This window comes from Acipenser ruthenus, chromosome 14 (assembly GCF_902713425.1).
Source record: "Acipenser ruthenus chromosome 14, fAciRut3.2 maternal haplotype, whole genome shotgun sequence".
Classification (NCBI taxonomy): Eukaryota; Metazoa; Chordata; class Actinopteri; order Acipenseriformes; family Acipenseridae; genus Acipenser; species Acipenser ruthenus.
The window spans coordinates 24462623-24485553 of record NC_081202.1 but is presented as its reverse complement, the minus strand read 5'-3'; the positions used below and the strand labels follow the sequence as shown (position 1 = coordinate 24485553).

Sequence of the window (22931 nt, the reverse complement as noted above, 5' to 3'; positions counted from 1 at the left end):
AGCAGCTTGATGTTCCTGTGACAACAGTTGCAAATATTATTAAGAAGTTTAAGGTCCATGGAACTGTAGCCAACCTCCCTGGGTGCGGCCGCAAGAGGAAAATCGACCCCAGAGTGAACAGAAGGATAGTGCGAATGGTAGAAAAAAAACCAAGGATAACTGCCAAAGAGATACAAGCTGAACTCCAAGGTGAAGGTACGTCAGTTTCTGATCGAATCATCCGTCGCTTTTTGAGCGAAAGTGGGCTCCATGGAAGAAGACCCAGGAGGACTCCACTTTTGAAAAAAAAAAACATAAAAAGCCAGACTGGAATTTACTAAAATGCATATTGACAAGCCACAATCCTGCTGGGAGAATGTCCTTTGGACATATGAGTCAAAACTGGAGCTTTTTGGCAAGTCACATCAGCTCTATGTTCACAGACGAAAAAATGAAGCTTTCAAAGAAAAGAACACCATACCTACAGGAGGCTCGGTTATGTTTTGGGGCTGCTTTGCTGCGCCTGGCACAGGGTGCCTTGAATCTGTGCAGGGCACAATGAAATCTCAAGACTATCAAGGCATTCTGGAGTGAAACGTACTGCCCAGTGTCAGAAAGCTCTGTCTCAGTCGCAGGTCATGGGTCCTCCAACAGGATAATGACCCAAAACACACAGATAAAAGCACCCAAGAATGGATAAGAACAAAACATTGGACTATTCTGAAGTGGCTTTCTGTGAGTCCTGATCTGAATCCTATCGAACATCTATGGAAAGGGCTGAAACTTGCAGTCTGGAGAAGGCACCCATCAAACCTGAGACAGCTGGAGTAGTTTGCTCAGGAAGAGTGGGCCAAACTACCTGTTAACAGGTGCAGAAGTCTCATTGATAGCTACAGAAAATGTTTGATTGCAGTGATTGCCTCTAAAGGTTGTGCAACAAAATATTAGGTTAGCAGTCCCATCATTTTTGTCCATGCCATTTTCATTTGTTTTCTTATTTACAATATTATGTTGAATAAAAGATCAAAAGCAAAGTCTGGTTTCTATTAAATATGGAATAAACAATGGTGGATGCCAATTACTTTTGTCAGTTTCAAGTTATTTCAGAGAAAATTGTGCATTCTTCGTTTTTTGTGGAGGGGTACCAACAAATTTGAACACGTCTGTACATACATACAAAATATCGAAACATTGGGCAGCTGGCTCTTTGAGCTAAAATATATCTATCTATATATATATATATATGTGTATATATGTATGTGTGTGTATATATATATATATATATATATATATATATATATATATATATATATATATATATATATATATATATATATATATATATATATATATATATATATATATATATATTTTATATATATATATATGTGTGTGTATATATATAATCTCACACACACAGTATATAGAAACTTGTATGATACTATCCTAAAGGGTAACAGTCTGATTGCATACTGGAGTAATTGATGACATCTGAGCTTAAACACAATACCTGCAGTTTAGAATCCACACCATTTTTAGTAAACCCATTACAGGCTTTGCAATGGGAGTTTCTGTTATCATCCTATTAAGTTCCTGCAAATTCCTACAGTTCCTTGTAAGAACTGTGGTGTCTTACATTTTGTTTACTGTAAAAGATGCATGCCAAAATGTTTGTTTTTTTATTGTACTGTACACAAGATATGTGACATAACAGACTACTGAATTATTGTTAATCATTCTTGTTAATCATTTGTAGAAAATGGTTAAAATACAGTATCTTAATACAAGCAAACATTAGAATGGTGTCTGAAATCCATTGATTATTTTTGGCTACTCAGGAATCTGCAAACCTGTATTTATTGTTAATTAAAAAAAAGGGGGGGAGGGGGACGGGACGGGACGACTCTTCTAGAAAGTCTTTCCTTTGCCTGAGTGTGTTATATAAAAAAACATGTCTGGAACCTCTGGCATTGCTTCACGGAGCCAATTATTTGCTCCTGCTGAGGTACATTTGAACACTACAGAACAAATGCCACTTGTACTGCAATGAAAGATGAAACAGACCTAGTTATCTTAAGGTTATTGCACAGAATTTTAAATTAACTCTACAAGGATGTAATTGTGTGAAATTGCATTTGAGAATGTTCCATTCACATAAGAGACATGCTGTTCTGAGGTCCCAGCATCTCCTCCAGTGCCACAGAACGTGCAACCAAAGCAGTGCAGGAAACGGGCCTTCTGATTGTAACATAACCCACAGTACCATATAGCCTATTGTGGAAGCATTTAGCAAACTTACACTAGGCCAGCCTTTTGTTTTTTGTATTTCTATTTGAAACAAAGGACAGCTGCTATTTTTATCATGTTTAAGCTACTGCTTTCACTAAACCTACACACACGTTTTTTTTTTTTGTTTTTTTTTTGGATTAAACTACGAAGATACCATCAACAATAACAAACATTTTGAATGGTACCAGCTGGATGTTATCCAAAAAAAAAAAAAAAACTAAGGCATTCTTTTAAAGTTAAAGTTTGTGAGTAAGAATTGAATGAAGTGATCCATTTTTTTCTGGTACATTTAAGTCATTAATATTAAACCAATGTGTTCACAATATATCTATATAGGCTGTGTACTGGGTGTTTTACGCATTGAAAAAATGAGTTACATACGATATTTCAATTTAATGCGTAAAGTATATGCATAGTAATTTTGCTGCACAGCTGGAGTTCACATATTATCAAACTTCTTGTACAGTAGTTGGTTGGTTGGTTCCCGCTGTCTCAGTGGTCAATTGTGAATATACTGCATGCAGTAGCTAGAGAATGGATCGTAGCCTACACTAGTGGGAGGAGACTCGGTGGACGCAGTAGTTAACTACATCGAGAGGAGCAACTTCACAGACTGGCTGCAAAAATACATTGTTGATTTTTTTTTTTTTTTAAATTGAGGTGGTAAAATAAGGAAAGGGAAGTTTTTTTTATTGTAAGACCCAAGTTTTTGTAAAGTAGTAAGTAACATTACAGTTCATGTAAGGCTGTAGTTACAGTAATGCATGTTACATAAGTTAGCATTAAAGTATGTACAGTATTTATTTAAAGTACTCATGACCAGAGGAATGTTGCATTTTACTCACAGTGTCTAAATTGGAGAGTAAATTACTCAATGACCGAAACCCTTTCTGGAGCACGGAGTACAATCATCAAAAAGTATTGGACTCCTCTGTAGTTTGATATGACTTTCATGGAATATAGTTTGATGAAAGCATTGCTTGTTTTTAGACAGGAAGTGCTGCATTATTGCTGAAATGTTTTAAATTCCAGGAATATTTACTGTATCCGCAAATGAAGTACTGAATAGTCTGTCTCGTTCTCAAGGCTATGGCTGCATTATTGTCAAACTCTGGCTTTTCTCTGGTCATGGCTCTTCTGTCACAGAAAATGAACACTAATGCCTTTTGAAATATATTTTTGTCAGGGAATTGAAGGATATTCATTTGTCTATTGTTACAAAAGCATTTTTTTTTTCTTTTTTTTTATTGATAATTTGTGGTTTGTAACCCTTGCAAGGTGAAGATTGTGCATTAAAATACATAATATCCATCACAATAAAAGGGGAAAAGTATTTCCTTACAAAAAACTTTATACAGTACGTCTGCAAACCTCTTTTCCAAATTTCTAAAATAACTTTATTTTACACATAAATCCTGTAGCTGTTTTACTTGTCTGAAAACACCACGGCCTAATTTTAAAATACATCTTGTTTGCCTCTAATGCTTCTAAACAAAAGAACTGCGTACTGTACCACCTTATAATGCACCAGCTGTATTGCAAATCCGTTGCCTTCAAGCCTATCCCAGCTGATGCAATTTGTTCCACCAGATGGGCAGTCTATAAACAATTTCATTATTAAAGCAGGTTCAGTCAGTTGACATAAGAATATTGTTTATAGGTTTTATTAAATCAAAAGGTACTGCAGCAGATGTTAGTGGCACATGTAATTGGTTTTTCTAAGTGCGTCAGTGTTAAAATTAAGGTTCATGTAACACATTGGGTATATTACTTGCCTCATGTATAAAACAGATACTGTATGCCTTTTTATGGCAGTAATACATCTCCTTCACATCCTGTGCTTCCATTATTTGCGCATTATGTAACTGTTGTGCAAATACACTGAAAACCAAAGGCTAATAGGCAGTTATGTAAGAAGCACTGTCACTTGCTACAGTAGTTTTCAACAATTTTACAGTGACTTGTTCAGCTTGTTCTTTCCAAAGATTTGAATCATAAGTTGTAACTTTTCAAAATGTGATGTACAGTAGAGAGTAGACACCTGCTTTTAAAGCAGCGATTATTTTACAGATGGTTCAGCGCAGTTGATTAAAAGGCAGAATCTGATTTCAACTTTTTATTTCCTCCCATTTTTAATTACAATTTGTCATAACAGTTTAAGACTGACAAACTGCTGGTTAAGGACTGAATACCAAACAGTAATTCTTAACATTTGTAATAACAAGTCTTTGGATACACATAATCAAAAATATTTGGGAATCTCATCAAGTGCACAAATTTGCTTTCTATTTGGCAAAATTATTATAAATAAAAAATAGTGAGCACTGTAAATGTTTTGCGTTGCCATTTACTTCCCATCTCGGCATAGTCGTGTGCCATTTAATATCTTTACAACATAAAAAAAACATTAACCTCAAGATAAAACTATAATAACTAACACTGATAAACTTTTTATTAAAGCCAACATACAAATTATCCAAAGCAACTCTGTATAACTAGGGCCACGGAAAATTCACGATTTCACGAATTTCACAGAAATCGTGTATTTGACTGCCTGACAGGGTTTTTTTTTTTTTTTTTTTTTTAACATTACTCTTCACCAGCTTTTATCATGTAGAAACCATAGACAACTACATAGAAATGTCTGCAACAATAATAAAACTATGACTAATAATAGATGTTATATATATCATGGTGTCAGTCTTGGATGTCACATATTTGCCACTAGATGCAATCCCTGATTTCACAAGCTGTAGAGATGAAATTGAATCTTACAAGCACCATGCTGCTGAAAGTGATAAAAATGTCAATATTGTTTATTTCTGGGTGAGGTATGAAATCAGATTCCCAAACATGGCAAAAATTGCACACTGCTTTTTGTCAATTCCACCAAACTCCGTGGATGCAGAACGAGCAGTTTCCGCATATCGTCAGGTTTTTACATCATAAAGACGAACCATGAGTGTTGAAACTGCAACAAGATGCACGATGCTGGCCGCCAACAAATAACTAGTTTTCTGCTCACGGGCCAGATAATTATTGTGTGTGCACAACACGCTAGATGGATAAAAAGTTGCGTACTATTTCTTCCTGTTTTTCCTGTTCTTGTTCTTCAGATTATTTTGTATAGGTTGATTCGCTCAAGTAGCACGATGTTATGTGGTTTAAAACATCATATATCATTTAGTGTGTGTAAAGAAAAACAAAGTTTCAGTTTTGTCACTTGCACTTACTTAACCCTGTTTTTAATATTTTGTTTTTCAAAGTCAGCATAACGCTATACAACACCGTCCATTTAATTACTGTATGAACAAGTTAAAGCCTAAGTTTTAAACGTTTACAAAACTCTACAGTGTCGAAATTGTAATTCAAACTTGTTTTGCTTTAATCAGTTTTGTCTGCTTGTTACTTTTTTTCAGTCAACACATTTAAATGACCCTTGTTTGTTACATTTTAAAAGGTTGTTTTAAATGTTACAATGTAAATGTTGACTCAGTAGCTCCCATTAAATGTTTATGTTTCAACCTCAGATTTTCTTTGATGCGCTATTAATTTTAGGCAACTTACAATAGAAACTTTTTCTTTGTTTTTTAAATAAAATGGCAGGCACTTCCATGCCAATCCGTGAAATGTATTGTGTTTTTTTTATTGTCATTCGTGAATTTCTTGAAAAAGTACTGTGAATTTTCCGTGGCTGTACGTATAACTTTGTTGCTTTGCGCATCTGTAGACTCTCCTTATTTTCTTCCTTAAATTTCTTGCTTGCAAAAGAAAAACAATATATTTAACTGAATGTACTCGATCAAACACCAAAAATACATTCCACCAACTGCTATTGCTGTTACTGAAAAGCAGCCACACCTAATATCAGAGTGGAAACTCACGTGTACAGTATAGGTGGGTGATAATGTCAGACTATAACATTTGAGCTGCTAAACAAAAATGAAATATGTATGCACAGTGGTTTAGAAATAACATAACCCTGTTAAAAAAAATTAATTTGTGGGATCCCAAGTGGTGCATCCGGTAAAGGCTCTCCGCGTGGAGTGCAGCATGCGCCCTATAGCCTGGAGATCACCGGTTCGTCTGCCGACCGTGGACAATTGGCCGAGCACCGCCCGGGGGGGTGTCCTCAGCTCACCGCGCACCAGTGACCCCTGTAGACTGGCGGGGCGCCTGCGGGCTTGCCTGTAAACTGCCTAGAGCTGCGTTGTCCTCCGACTCTGTATCTCTGGGTTGGCTGCATGACGGACCTGCAGAGTGGAAAGAAGCGGTTGGTCGGCTGACAGCACACATTTCTCGGAGGACAGTGTGTGTTTGTCTTCGCCACTCCTGAGTCAGCGCGGGAGAGGTAGCGGTGAGCTGAGCCTAAAATACAATTGGCTATTTAAAATTGGGAGAAAAAACGGGGACTACTAAAATTATTAAAAAAAAAAAAAGATTTTCTTTGACTTTTTTATTTTTGCATTTTTTGAGTCTTCTGCGTACTCCCTATGACCCTTAAAGTACCCACAGGGGGGATACATGTAGCCCTGATTGAAAACCCCTAGTGTAGTGCTATGGAAATATTCTGATGAGAAAAATGAGAGCGCTTGGTCTGTGTCGGCAGTAGCTGTCTTTATTCCCAGTACAGTACAGATGAGGAATCAAGATCCTATCTAATAGTTAATTGAAAGCAAATGTCAGGAAATGGTTTCAGACTATAGTACAATATAATACAGGAGGGTTGGGTTTCAAACAACGGCCTCTCTAGCTTGTGTGGTGTTTGTTTATTTTTTTATTTTTTCTTTAGTTTGGTATCTGATTTACTACTGTAAGGCCTTATTGTTGTGCCAGTGTCACAATACATTTCTTGGCTGTAAAGTACAATAAATACTGTATGGCACACTTAAGTTATGAAATTACATATTTTTGAGAGAATCTGAACCAAAAATATTTAAGTATAAATTATTTTGGAAGACAGACTGTTACACTAAGCCATAGTGTGCATGAACAGTATATACTTACTAAGGGCAGCAGTGTGGAGCAGTGGTTAGGGCTCTGGACTCTTGACAGGTGAGGGACACTGCTGCTGTACCCTTGAGCAAGGTACTTTACCTAGATTGCTCCAGTAAAAATCCAACTGTATAAATGGGTAAAATTAATGTGTTAAAAATAATGTGACAATTGTAAGTCGCCCTGGATAAGGGTGTCTGCTAATAAATAAATAAATAAATAAATAAATAAATAATAAGGGCGTCTGCTAAGAAGTAAATAATAATTTTATGTAATTGGTGTTAGCAGCAGCATGATGTACAGTTTAGACATGATTCTTATAGCTCTGTTGAGGCCTCAGGAGTGTTTTAAAAAGTTACCAAGATATGATGTATGAAACGGGGGGGGGGGGACTTGATTCAAAACAAGAAGAAAAATACATTACTGTAATTAAACTGTGATATATCAGTACCAAATTAGTATTTAAAGGCAGTAAACATTTGGCTCAATGTACTATTGGTGTATTGTCCTCTTAGGCTTTGCAGTGGCTACGTCTACAATTTCAAGATGATGTCCGATGCTAGTGACATGTTGGCTGCGGCTTTGGAGCAGATGGATGGAATCATAGCAGGTAGGTCATACTTGGGGCATCTGATTTTCGGGTTTTACACGATTCCCCCCCCTCCCCAATGCTTTTTATATAGTATTTATTTTGTTTTAGATTTTTTCAAAATTACAGCAATATAGCTTTAAGGTGTTTGCTTTTTTGCACACTTTTCTTCCCAGTTATTTGTTTTTTGAGAGTGCATTTAAGCCAAAAGCATTTAGATGTAACAGTCGATCGTTTCTCATTGTAAAGCAGCATGGAGTAAAGTTGTTAAGTTTTCCGTATGTTCTGTGTGCAATTATACTGGCAACTCGACTACAAAATAAAATTTGATTGGAACAGAGAGAGAGAGAGAGAGAGACCAAACATCTAATGCTTACAAACAGAAAATATCAAAAACAAAAAAAAGAAAACATCCTTTTTTTTCTCTTTTGTTAACATTACATTCCGTTTTTTATTTAAAAAAATATGTTTAATTCACAACCTTCACCAACCTCATACAGCACACTATTAAAGCACTTTGTTTTGAACCCCTCCAAATCACCAGTCACTTGGTAAAAAGAAAATTCAGTTTTAAGTCTGGTGACAACCACTGCCCTAGAAATAGCAACTACATTGTCCCCTCCCAGTCCCCACCTCTTTGCCTTGTGGGATTTTAAAATTGCCAGTTTAGCTTGACCAACAATAAAATTAGCCATAGAGCACAGTTCTCTTTTTAACCTAAAATACAGACTTCCTTTGTGAAAGCAATCCCCAGCGCAACCATTACATCCTTCAAGAGGTGGAACAGTGGGGAGCACTGAGCAGTCACAAAAAGAGTGGAACACTGTATCTGCCTCAGTACAGAATGGACACTGCTCCACATCAGGGTAAATTCTGCTAACAAATTTATTTGTGGCAATTATTCCATGCAGTATCCTCCATTGCAAGTCCCCTGAACGTTTGGGAATGGGGGGTTTGTACAGTGCGTCCGCAGAAAGGTGTGCTCTCCATTTGGTGTCAGCCAAACCCCTTAGCTGTTTAAAATTGAGGACTTTCACACACATATTATACAGCAGTTTTTTGCAGTATTTATTGAACAGATCTAGAGCAGCCAATACTTTACAAAGACTATTCTAGAAAGTCTGCATTACATTCCCAGGATATCTGATTATGAACTGTATTATTCAGGTTTTCAAAAAACCAAAGTCTTGATCAAGGAAATTTGTATGTAAAAGCTTTTTATAATATTTATTGTAACACATCAGTAGTGTCAGGATTAAGCTTTGGTTTGTTAAGTGGAATATCACATTTGTCATAAGTGGAGAGGAACTAAATTGCTGAAACCCCCTTTTGGATTTAGATGTTTCCTGTGATTCTTGTAAGGAAATCCCAGTGACAGAATAAGGGTGGCCCCATGTCGCCACTAGTAGTCACTATTGCTAAATGTAAGTTTGTTAAAGAGAACCTTAATTCTGTGCAGGGATGGAAATGAGACACCTATTGCAAAGTATTTTCACCCATTCCAGGGTTTACTAGGAGGTTGATTAGCCACAGTGTATAGGTAACAAGCTCAGATGTGTCTCTTTCAACTCGTAGTAAAACCAGGAATGTATGAAACTGCTATTCAATGGGAGTCTTATTTCCATCCCAAACACTTTTTTTTTTTTAAATTGTGATTAGAATATTTTAGGATGTACTTGCAGTGCCAATTTCCCCGAGTAGCCCATCAAAATAATTTGTGTTGTTGATGATTATTTTCTTTGTGTAGATGTGATTATAGCTTTAACATTTTTAATGCTGATTGGAAAATAATGCCAAATGATAATACCTTGCAAGCTTCCATAGTTACAGTACCCTTTATTGCATTCCCTTATGTGATCTGCTTACTTATGTGTTGCCTTAGGATATCTATTTAAAGCATTCACTATTTTGAAAGAGTTAAAAAAAAAAAAAAAAAAAAAAAAAAATGTTTCTGGATTTAATTTAAAGAAAAAAAGTACATATCATTGTTTTTTTGTTTTTTTGTTTGTTTGTTTGTTTTATCATTAAGCCTTTGAGTACAGACTTCTGTGGGTCTAAGTGTTTTTGAGATATTGTGTAACTGACTTAAGTAAAATGACATTTGCGTCTTGTAGGCTCCAAGGCTTTAGAGTACTCAAATGGCATCTTCGACTGCCAGTCCCCTACCTCGCCCTTCATGGGCAGCCTGCGAGTACTACACCTGGTTGAAGACCTTCGTGGCTTGTTGGAACTTATGGAAGTAGAAGAAAAAGAAGGATTACGCTGTCAAATCCCAGACTCCACTGCACAGACTGTGGTTGAATGGCTCCAGGGTCACGTGGTACGTTAATCTTACTGGCGCAATAACATTAAGTGCCTCTGCTTGATTATTTGTTAGTCACTTTTATTGAAAAAAGTAGGCAAATTGTATGGGCTACACTTTTATTGTTAAACTACGTATTTAGTTAAGTGTGTGTTTGTTTTTTTTTAAACATTTGTGTTTAACCAACTGAGCCATAAAGAATTACTGGAAATATTCTTCCACAAATCAATACATTCAGTAAAAGAAAATGGTTTTCCCATATATTTGAGCATAAAATATAGCTCATTAGCTGTGTATTTTATACAGCCTTTTTTGCTCATCTTTATCAAGGGTGCCAATAATTTTGGAGGTGACTGTATATTCTACTATATCATTTCTCATACACTGTCTTGTACACTAGGTATTCAGTACATATTTTACTGAGACAATACAAACGCTATAGTTACCCACCCAATGCTTTGGCTTAATATACCCAGCTCCATACACGGCAGCGGCGCCTTATAGAGTTGCTATGTATAACGGTTTGGTATTGGATTTTAATACAACAACTTTTAAGTAATGTGCATAATACAAATCAAAAGATTTTGCATGTCAGTGACATTTAACATGTGATTTATAATTCACATATTGTCAAACGATTTCTGTTAACAGAGAAAAAAAAAAAGTGTGTGAATGCCCCCTGATGAACCTTCGAAGGTTTAGAACTAAGTTTTAATTCCTGGCTAGCGAACGAACCTTAGAACCTTTTGAATACAGCCCTAGATATTTTTTCAACACTGGGTATGCAAGATATATTAAAGCTAACATCTATTTTACAGTACCATATTACTCCTACCAGCTGTAGGAGGTTATAATCACACTCTGCTGTAGCTCAAAACTAAATTCATATATATATATATATATATATATATATATATATATATATATATATATATATATATATATATATATATATAATATGTGTGTGTTTTAATTGTTTTACTACAAAGGATATGTTGTATATTCATCATTGTTTTTACAACTGTAGGAGCACTGCACTTTTAAAAAGCTGCTTTTAGGAAACAAAAGAACTACTTGACATGATCAAGATGCATAAGGCATCTTCACATCCATTTTACTGTGCCAAGTATCCATAGCATCCAGTCTGAAGCTGTATCTGTATGGTACGCTAATACAGTTGCGCCATTCTCCATTTGGAGAAGAGCAGCTTCATTTATAAACTAAAAATTAGTTTTGGGGGTGATGGTTTTTATTATTGTATTCCACTAGAAGTTAAAATTATTGCTATAATATAAAATCGTAATTTGGTGGAATTACTGTTTTGTAAAACAGTACTGCTAAAAGGCTACTGTCTTGCAGAATGAATGAATTGCTTGAGTTTCACAAAACGCTTAACAGACTTGTGGTTACCAATGCAAGCAGTCAGGAATTGGTTGCTTGTTGTTTTTCACACAATCACCAACCATAAACTCCTCACAGGGGATCTGTCCACACAGAGTACTACAGTCAGGGCACATTCCTCAGGAAACAATATTGAGGATGGCAACATTTTGAAGGAGGTTTATATGAGTCCGAGTTAAAGCCTTTTTTTTTTTTAATATGTAAAGGCTTCTGTATCCTTTCCATTGCATTTCTGTGCTGTCAGATATTCACTTCTGCGGTATGAAGGTCAAAAGTTGAAGTTTTTTTTATGGCAATGCACCTGTAGGGGTTTTTTTTTTTTTCAACTTGGCATCTCTGAAAATATGGATAAAACATTGGATATCTATAAACATTTAAAATGGATGAGAAAGGTAAGGTGATAGGTGATTAACAACAGTCCTGTACACATAGATTTTAGATTATTTCTGTTTTTTTAATAGAATGATCATAAAATGGGAATTTGTGATTTAATGAAATATAAACTTTTAATTTAGAAATGAAATACCGGTACCTGATATTAATAGAGGAGTACTGTATATCAGAAGGCATCCTTATTGAATTGCTGTTGTGTTGCATGTAAAGTGATTTGAAGAAGTTAAAAACCGTGAAGGTAAATATCATGATATACCAGTGCTGTGCTGCCTATCCCTACTGCTTCACCCATCTGCCACGTATGTAATAATTGGGGATTTTAAAAGTTGAAACTTGTACATATTAAACATTACTGTTAAGAACAGCTTTATGAAATGAATACATATGCATTTTCTTTTTATCAGGAAATCCAAAAATAGAAAGGATATTGAACACTTTATTGAGCACAATTCATTGAATACCACTTAATTGGCATTAAGAGTCTCTGCATCATAATCTTCAACTTTGGACTAAGTCGAATGTTTTCAGTTCTTACAATTTTTACTTAAATATTTAACTAAGTATGAGCTAACAGACACAACCAGTTTAGCAGTACGGTTCTTTCTTACAGAGGACTAAGCAGTGTAGATTAGATGGGACGTGGATGAACTAACAATCAGTTCAATCCCTCAAAGCAGCACCATGTTGCCCATGAACAAATCAATTGGGCACACGCCAGAGTTTAAATTTCTTTAGGATTTAAAATAATAGTAAATTCTACTGGAGCTCACTATGTGGTACAGTATGTGAATCCCAATTTGTCATGGGCTGTCATACAATCTACTGTACATTTTATAACAGGTATCTGCGGCAGGGTGAGAAATAACACTGGGGAATAAGAAAATGCTGTTTATGATTTTAAGGCAAAAGTAATTTTACCAGTTATTAATTGCTGCAGCAATTAATTTGGGGGGGGGGGGGGGGGGTGGTTACAGTAGCTATTTACTAGTTTTGTAGTTTTAGTAGACAGAGATGTCAGCGAGTTAAGGTAGGTGGTTGAGGTTAACCAGCTGGTTTTAAAATGTTCTACATTGATGGAAAGTGATAAATTCTTTGTGGAATAGTTTTGGAGCCTTAGAAAATTAAATGTACGTAAAAGGGTAATCTGATTCCAATAATTAAATGTTTGATAGTCCCGGTCAACCTTACTATCATCCTGAGATTAAAGCCTGATAAAAGACTAAAATATATTAATAATACAAGATGCAATTAGTAAACACTACATAGGTACGTTTTAGTGACATTTATTTCTACTTGATGTAATTTGGTTACCTTGTTTGCCAAGGGATACAGTTGGTTCAGCTGCCAGTGTTGTGTAAAAATGTATAAACCTATTCAATGCAGTGCACCTCAGACTTTGAAAAGAAGATATATATAAAAAACCATTTGCTCTGGTTGAGCAGTAACCTCCAGGTCCAAGTTGAAATCCGTTCCTGTTTAAACTCTGCCTGCCAAAAACAAAACTGCTGCCTTTCAAGTCCTGCACTGTATGTAGAATGAATTGTCTGCCAATATAATGAGGAAGACTAACTTTCGAAAGCCATTACTCCTTTAGCATTTGAAAGTTGTAAACTACTAATACATTTACCCATAGAGATGGGTGAAGTCAAATCCCACAATTTAATTTGACATGGGGGGGGGGGGAGGGGTCCAAGTCACATTAAAACTAGACTGAAGATCATTTTTGTTACAGATCAGCTAACAAATTTGCAAACTGGGATTTACTTTTTTCTTCCTTTTAAAATGTGTGTAAATATTATAGATACAGCTATTGAAAAGATCTGAATATGGATGGATTTCTTGGCTTCATTACTTCACTTTCTTACAGTTTCAATATAACTTCACTTGTTGGTGTATAATGGTGTTGGGTCACATTATCTGTGCAACCTTAAGACTAAAGTATACCCGGAAATGTTGTTGCAAAGCTGCTGTCTTAACCCATGCTTATGTGTGTTTCAGACCAATGGACACATCTCTGTGAGCGGTGATGTTTACCAGGAAAGACTGACTCGCCTGGAGAGTGATAAAGAATCCCTAGTTCTGCAAGTAACTAGCTCTGAGACTTCTATTTAAAAAAAATTAAACGTACGGTAGCGGGATCTCAAGTAATGAAAAAAACATGTATACTACATAATAAATGAAGAATGCATGCTTCTTATGTGATGTAATGCTTTTATTAGCCTTTTTTTCACACTGCTCTATTGACAGTTGTCATCACAGGGATATTTTAATAACCCCATAAGACTTCTGTGGAAATTTGTTTTGCTGCTCTGCACTACATTGACTGTTAGTTAAATAGGATTTTGAGGAATTCCTCTAGTGGTAGAAATGTTTTTAGTTACTGAATTGGTTTTCCTGTGGTTCATAAAACACTTTTATGCTTTAATATTTTCTGATATTTAAAATGTGAGTTGTCTGAGACCTGCTGGACGGGTTAACAGCATGATGCTTCATATTTTCAAAACGTCTCATTCACCCTTTGCTGTTTTCAGAGTTTTGCTATATCGTCTCTTGAATTGTATTTTCTAGGTGAGTGTGTTAACAGATCAAGTGGAAGCACAAGGAGAGAAGATCCGAGATCTTGACTTTTGCTTGGAGGAGCATAGAGAGAAACTAAATGCTACTGAGGAAATGCTGCAACAGGTAAACTGCTGTGCATTTAGTATTTTCTTTCATTTTATGGACATCAGTAATTCTGCATACTTGTGTGAGAAATGCTTTCTTTGGGCTCCCCGAGTGGCTCATCCAGTGAAAGCACTGCCGCTGGGAGCGCAGGATGAGTCATACAGCTTGGGCGGCACCAGTTTGCGTCCAGGCTGTGCAAAGAGGCCGAACTTAGCTGTGCACTCTGAAGGGGGCGTCACATTGGCTCTGATGCTGCCGGGGTGGGGGATGGGAAACCGGCAGGGATTGCTTCTCCTCGTCGCGCAACAGCGAACCCTACTGGCCAGACACCGAGCACATTCAGAGTGGATAAAAAGCAGGGCTGATCTCTGTTCTCCAAGATCGGTAACCCGCCCATCTGTGCTCTGGATTGCTCTGCATAAAAACGATTCTGGCTTTAGGCTTGTGAGATCGGAGGACCCTCACACGCCCTCAGGAAGTCTGCTGTGTGGGGACTCGCTGCAGTAAGGAGAAAAAACATAATTGGACAGTCCAAATTGGGGGGGGTGGGGGGGAAATAAATAAAAAATAATCAAGTAGAGCTTCAAAATTAAGATAAGGACAATATGGAACTGCAACAATTGACCTAAGATTTATAATTTGTGCTTGTATTTCATATTTGAAGTAAAAGAAATCGGAAGTTGTTCACAAACAGTGAAGTGTTCAAGTGCAGACGTTTTATTATTTTAAAGTAATAGTTTTAAAGGCATACCCCTGTCCCACTCCAACCAAAGGTAAAAAGTTACAGAATGACCCTTTTTTTCAAGCACACTACACACAAGTCAGCGGTTTCAAATAAAGATGGTTGTGTTCCAATGACCTCAGCAGCTACCAAACGACATGGAATATATATATATATATTTTTTTTGTGAACTACGCAGTAATGCTGGTGTTTTCCACAGGAACTTTTGAGCAGATCTGCCCTGGAGACTCAGAAATTGGATCTCATGGCTGAGATTTCCAACCTAAAACTAAAGCTGACTGCTATGGAGAAAGACCGTCTGGATTTTGATGAGAGGTTCAGGGACAGTGAGGTAGGAGGCAGTTCGAGCAGCTTAGATACATGTACCACTAACCTTTTATGAGTTGGTATTATTGTGCTACCATTTGTTTTTCATACCATAAATGCTTCTGGAAGTGACGGTTTAACCTTTAATTACACTTAGTACACTAGCTGCAGTGCTTCTTGACTTGGGTAGTTGCTGTTTTTGTTTAAATTTACTTCTGCATTTCAGCTTGAAGGTGCTAAGAAGCACATGGTGTGGTGGTAGATTTTCTTCATACACCACTGATTTAAAATAAAAATAATTCTGGCAAGCCATTCATTTGGGGGTTTGACTTTTCTTAAAGATGCTGAAGTGTAAAAATGATTTGTATAAAACAATTTGCAAATAAAAAATACAAATATCAACACTTCTGCAAGTTGCAAACATAATTTCTATGTTTTGCCAAAGCTGTTTTTCCAAACAGATTGTATTAATCACAGTTTTAGGGGGCTGTACTGAAAGTGTGTAAATATCTTCTTCCCTGATTGACATAATGTTGGTTGAGATTAGTGCTTATTGGGTCAGCTTTGACCCAAATTGCAACAGACATGTAATTATTAAACTCTGCCTTGGTTGCACACAGCCAGTTGTTTGAAAAGATTTTGTATGGAAAGTTGATTTATATTCCATGACACAGTAATGAGTGGGTGGTAAAGGATGGGGGACTACAGTAAGCACGTTGTTTTAACATTTCACAAGAATTTGCAGGTTATCTACTTTCTACTACTGCATGTACAGGATTACTTTTACAGTTCTGAATTCTTCCATGTTACCTTAGCTTACCGTGTCATAGAAACAACATTGTCTTTCCATCTTTTCTTCCTGCTTTTCAATCTTTTGCTTGCTCCATACTCTGTAGTCACTGCATAACTTAATCTATGAGCTCCGAGACCAGATGGAAACACTGGAGGTGGAACTAGTACTTTTCCAGGAAAAGAGGTCACAGTATGGGGATCAAGAGGTGACTTTAAACACTCTGCTTTTCAGCTTTAACATCTGGCCCCAATGTTGTTTGTGCATGATCTCAATTAATTAGAATGGAGCAAATTTAATTTTATATATAAATGTGCATCATGGATTTAAAACAAAAGCTACAGACTCGTTTAACCTAAACTGTTTCATCAGTCAACCATAAATCTATGATCAAAAAAGTTAAACTTGTTGAACAAAACTTGAAAGATCTTTCTACTGTTACTTCCAGCTGTGTTAGATGCTGATAAGTTCTGCTTTTATAGGTGTCAGTATTGTTGTAGCCAGACTTACGCACTACATTCCCCAGTTAATCTGAAATGTGCAAAAAATGTGTTCATCTGATGTATATCCAATTATTTTTAGACTCCAATTATTTTATTAGATTGCTCTTTGCTGCTTCCCTCACATTGCAGAAGATCTGTCTGTTTCATTTTGTTTGTCTCATCAATTAAAATATGTAATTCATACCATGCGCCAAACATTGGTCTTTGCTTTCTTTTGTTTGTGTATCCTGTCACTCTTTCTTCATTCTATATATTCTATACTTCTAGTTGGAAGAGAAAAGCATTCAAATTGTGCTGCCTTGTTCTTGGGAATGGCTTTATCAGCTTGCATGTCATTTGCTTGAGCTGGCAGTTTTCCCTGAAAATAAATATAAACAAGCAATTTAACATTAAGCGGATTGAATTTCTAAAGCAATCTTAAATCTAAGCTATAGAGGTGTTGTGTAAAGATTCATGGTTAATATTCTGTCTCGGGTGGAAATTAAGTCACAGGTTGAACATGCTCTACAAAATTTTAAAAAGGATTAACAACCTGCTGTCCAAATCAATCATGCCACACATAATTGTGCAGCATCAGCTCAGTCTTGGTAGTGCAACACCAGTTTACTTGTACTTTGACTTGACTTGGTTTACACTGGCGTAAAGAGTAATATGGGATCCTCTTGTGGATCCAAACTACTGTAATATTTGTTTGTTGGTATTTAATGCTATAGCTTCAGTCAGTGAGTGAATGAACAATAAAGGGGTGCTTTTTAGTGTGCAGTTTTCTAACCTCTTATTTCAGCTTTCCCATAGTGGGAAACCTGTATTCTTAACAAGACTTGAGGATGCAACATGCAAGCACTTGTTATGTTTAATCTGTGTGCATGCATGCGTGCTGAATGGCAAACGATCAGCCAGTAGATGTGTATAAACACATTCCTATTGAGCTGGCTTGACTTTTTAACTTCTCATTTATACTGTACTACATAGATATGGACTGAATTTGTAAGAAGTGTAGTGAACTATAGATACTGTAGTGGAATAGCTTTTTATTTCTTGTCAATTTCTATATCCAATATGAAATACTACAAATACTGTATTTTAATATTCAAGTCATACTCCTCTGTAAGTAATAATTATGTCACTACACTGAGAGAAAAAAATGTCTTATGTTGGTATAATGTAGAAGATAGTATAGAAATTGGCAGTACACAAGTTTGCAATGCATGTTTTATTTTTTGCTATTTTCTATATTAACCTTTGTATTGTAACTGCTTCTTGTGTGATCATTCAAAGGGGTTGATCCAAGAGATAAACGAGCTGAGGTTCACGATAACAGACATGGAAAATGAAAGGCTCCAGTATGAAAAGAAACTGAAATCGACAAAGGTAACATTTTAGTGTTGCTGCAGTACCATATGATTCCCTGAATACAGTGTTCTGTCTTTGGACTGGTGTATTATTGCCACATACTTAAACTTACATATTTATTGTACATGTTGAATGCGACCTGTATGATTGTGTGTCTGATCCTTTTTGAAAATTAGAGAAGCATGTCTTCCACTTTATAAGCGATGAGTAATGTTTGTAGGTAGCTGTACCCATGTTCTCTTATTATACTTCTCTCAATTCCTTTCTTAACCTCTCTCAAATCTTATTGCTGTTCTACTTTTTTTTCTCCTTCTTCCTCTGTCAAGCTTTTTCTTTTCTAATTCTTCTCTTACTAGTCGCTTATGGCCAAACTCTCTAGCCTGAAAATCAAGGTGGGTCAGATGCAATATGAAAAGCAGAGGATGGAACACAAAAGCCAGACACTGAAGGTTTGGTGTTCTATGGGTACTTTTGTATGCACTGTGCTCCAGCATAAGTGTTTAGCTCATTGTGTATTTGCTGTTCACTATTTCTGTTCATATATAGAAATAGACGAAGAAGACTAGATAGCATAAAAAATGTCCTTTTAAAGTTTAATACTAAACTTAAAAATGGTGAATGCTTTCTCTAAGGTAACATTTCATGTATTGAAATTGGTTGTTATCATGTTTATAAACATTCTGGATAATTGTTTATTAGCTTTGCTCTGAGCTTGTGCAGCAGCCTGATGCAACAAGTAAACATCATTAAAAATTGCAGTATAGTACAGTATGTCCTTGTCCTTGTTGTTGTTGTTGTTGTTGTCGTTGTTGTTGTTGTTGTTATTAGCATAATCTGTGCTGAGGATGTCAATACCTAGAGCTGCATTATATACTACTTGTGTGAGGTTTATCTGGCCCTGCCTGCATATGACTTGGTAAACCCTGAGCCACAGTTTATTTTGTACTGTTTTTTATACATGTATTTCTTGTTTGATTGTTTCTATGAACGCTTGTGAGACTTGGAACTTCTGTTTCCCACCCCTTTAAAAAAAAAAAAATTGTAACAGCGAATTGAAATAGTAGATAAATCCATCTGTAATGTAGCATAACGTTCCCATTTTATTTGTTAAAATTGCTATAGTAATTTAGATAGATAGATAGATAGATAGATAGATAGATAGATAGATATGAAAATAAAGTGACAGTATGTACCCAATATGGCATGTATTGGTACATACTATTGGAGCCCTTATTCTTGCATCGTATTCTTCTGGACAGGATGAGTTGGTGATGTTGAAGGACAAACTAGAGCAGAAAGATGGGGAGGTGAAGAGACTGTGGGATGAGAGCCTCTACAAGATCACAAGTGAAACCGGAGGTTCAGAAAAAGTTGAAAAAGGTACAGGGATATTCTTCCTTCAAATATTCCTCATGTTTTCACACCTTATGTCTTATAACATATATTGACTGTTTTAAATCCCATTTATGGCCCACAAATACAGAAGGTAGAGCTGACCCTAGCATTGAGTGTGTTGAAAATGTATTTTCTTTATAGGGATATGAAAAGGATACATTTTATTTATTTTGACTTAACCATACTGAGTTTACAACACAAACACATTTCAAATACATTCTAGCAGTGATACAAATCGCAGTGCACTCGGGACATTCACAGCACAATTTTGGCTCCAAAGAATGAGGAATGATTACTATTCTTTAGGACTGTTATTTTTAAAGGAATTTTACACACACACACACACACACACACACACACACAAAAGGTTCAAATGTTTGCCATTCAATGGTAATTCTACCTTTTTCTTTCTTTCTAATGATCCAGTATTCCTTTTTTCTTTCTAATGGTTGTACGTCTAACTCATTATTTCATGCAGATGAACATTTAAAAAGGAAACTCAAAGAGAAACGTAAGGTTTTAGAGTTGTTGCGCCAGTGTGTATTTCCAGTCTGCTTTATTCACAGTCTGCATGTATTGTCAAGGTTTGTTGGAAAATGTTGCTTATTTGTACCTCTTGGGTGGTTCAAGGTAAACACCTTTCTTGGATTACATTTATAGGAAATAAAATGATGTATCTTATGTAACTTAAGTATTTACATTAAATAAATAAAGGCCAGTTATAAGCCAATCATTCTAAAATTTGTTTTTTTCTCCCCACTTGCTGCAATTTTATGGTTTGCAGCAGGCTGTTGGTAAATTTATTCTGACACTGCTTCAGTTACAGTAAATACATTGATATTTATTATTATTTATTATTATTATTATTATTATTATTATTATTATTATTATTTATTTCTTTCTTAGCAGACGCCCTTATCCAGGGCGACTTACAATTGTTACAAGATTTCACATTATACAGGTATCATAGTATTTTTACATACAATTACCCATTTATACAGTTGGGTTTTTACTGGAGCAATCTAGGTAAAGTACCTTGCTCAAGGGTACAACAGCAGTGTCCCCCACTGGGGATTGAACCCACAACCCTCCGGTCAAGAGTCCAGAGCCCTAACCCCTACTCCACACTGCTGCCCTTTACTCCACACTGCTGCCCTATACAAAGTAGACAGCACTGTGTGTGTAATAAGTGCTTAACAAAGCACTTCACCTCCTTAAGAGGGTATGTCATTTGCTACCTAATGATGTTGAGGTAGAATCCCTTGGATCCTTTACTATTACAGCCTGGGCTTTTAAAGCACATGTTTTTGTATACCTGTATACAAGGGGGGTAAATGGAAATTGAAAAAACCCTGAGGGCTGTAGATGAAGCAAAGTGCTTGGTTCCATCAGTGATATCGTAACTGTAATTCTCACTGCAAACATGCCAACATTCAGGCTGCACGTCCTGTGTTTGCAGGATATTTGTGCTGTGGCTGCAAAGCAAGAACCACTATCTGCTACCATCCGAACAATCCATCGGTCTTCGTATAAACAGTTTTTTTAATATTCATTTCATTGGCTAGAAGTATAGTCTTCCTCACGATGTACTGATTGTACTCACAAACCTCAACACTAGTTAACATTACAGTAGAATTGTGTATATAAACAATATTTACAATGTGTTAACACAATCGAGTGAGCAAATTTAGTGTATTTGTAAAATAAAAATGAAAACCCAAGGATTATCAAATTGCAATTTTATATCCTTTATATTATAGTTGTTACTGCAGTATACTTCTATGACACTGATTCTGTTACTGTATAAGAAGTCTGTGATAAAAACAAACCCTTTTTTTTTTATAAAATTGTAAATGTGTACAATTTTATATTGACGATTCTTGTTCATTTCATTTTACTTTCTCTCCCCCAGACTTGGAGGTGCAGAAGATGAAAAGGGCAGTTGAATCTTTGATGGCAGCAAATGAGGAGAAAGTAGGATGATTTTATATTTCTGTATGAATTTAAAACACAACTATGCCGAATAATCATAACAAAATGTACTTGAATACAGAGGTTGTGGTAGTCCACTTGGATGGTTTTATTTTTCATTTATAGAAACATATTTATTTAATTTGATTACTGGTGCTGTACAGTATGATATCGCTTTCATGCTGCACAATACTGTACTTCCAGATAATTATGTGAACAAGAGGCTTACACTTGTAAGAGTTAAGAACTTTTAAGTGTTTAAGTACAATCTAAATGTGTTTTATATATTTGCAATATGTAGTTTTTGTATTTAGTTTATTTCCTTTCATCTGCCATTTTCAGGACCGTAAAATTGAGGAACTTAGGCAGTCGCTGACCAGGTACAAAAAAGTTCAAGACATGGTCATGTCAGCTCAGGTTAAAAAAGGTAATTGGAGGCATTGCAGTTACTATATTTTATTTTTATTTATTTATTTATTTATTCATTCATTCATTACTTGAAAATGTGTGAGTGGAAAGGCTAGAACAGAGTACAGTTAGACTCTGTATGTTAACCAGAGATGACCTTGAGTAACTGAGCCATCCTAAATAGGACACTTCCTCAGGATGTTTGGGGCTTTAAGCTTTTCCTCTTTAACTATTTTTAATGCAGCCAGATAGCAATGCATTATGACAACCTCTGTCAGCCCTTCACTCAAACCTCTGATTAGTGCACTTACTGACATTTCTTTTTACGTCTGTTTTGATTGATATTTTTTTCTACAGATAGATCAACTGGGCATCTAGTGATGTCATGTTGAAGGAAATTGTGCGGACTATAGCCACTGTGACAGGATATTTTTAGATAAAATGTTTTGTTTCATTCCTTTCTTATGTCCTTAAAACCCTTCGTCAAATGATAAAGACGGTATGGCTGCGGGCAACTGAAATCAGAATTTTAATGTGTATTTTGTTTTCTCTGCTTAAGAGCACCTGTATACAAGGAAAAGCCCTTGAGGGCTGCAGAAGAAGCAACATGCTTATTTCTGTCCGTGGTATTTTGAACTGCAGTTCTCTTTGCAAATGTGTCAACATTCAGGTTGCATGTCCTGAGTTTATTGTGAATTTGTAATAAGGGTAGGAATGTTATTTTTGGATAAGCTATAGTTATTATTTTATTGCAAGGTACACTATTCTGTGCACTGCCCCCCCCCCCCCCCCCCCAAAAAAAAACAACATAACACGCACGCACGCACACACGCACACATTACTGCTGTATA

The 22931-nt window shown here is 36.0% G+C and overlaps 1 protein-coding gene across 5 annotated transcripts in view; it reads left to right on the top strand.

Moving 5' to 3' along the window:
* The window catches only part of LOC117419772 (liprin-beta-1-like), a 51646-nt gene that overhangs the window by 15210 nt on the left and 13505 nt on the right, over positions 1-22931 (top strand). For 3 of the 5 annotated variants that reach the window (XM_058986189.1, XM_058986188.1, XM_058986190.1), the window contains exons 2-11: positions 7779-7873; positions 9967-10172; positions 13947-14033; positions 14517-14630; positions 15554-15685; positions 16557-16658; positions 18232-18324; positions 19566-19686; positions 21614-21675; positions 22015-22099. In XM_058986189.1, the coding sequence (XP_058842172.1) occupies positions 7779-7873; positions 9967-10172; positions 13947-14033; positions 14517-14630; positions 15554-15685; positions 16557-16658; positions 18232-18324; positions 19566-19686; positions 21614-21675; positions 22015-22099 (1097 nt within the window). The remainder of the gene's footprint in view (positions 1-7778; positions 7874-9966; positions 10173-13946; positions 14034-14516; positions 14631-15553; positions 15686-16556; positions 16659-18231; positions 18325-19565; positions 19687-21613; positions 21676-22014; positions 22100-22931) is intronic. The other 2 variants (XM_034032858.3, XM_034032861.3) reach the window with 1 other exon arrangement.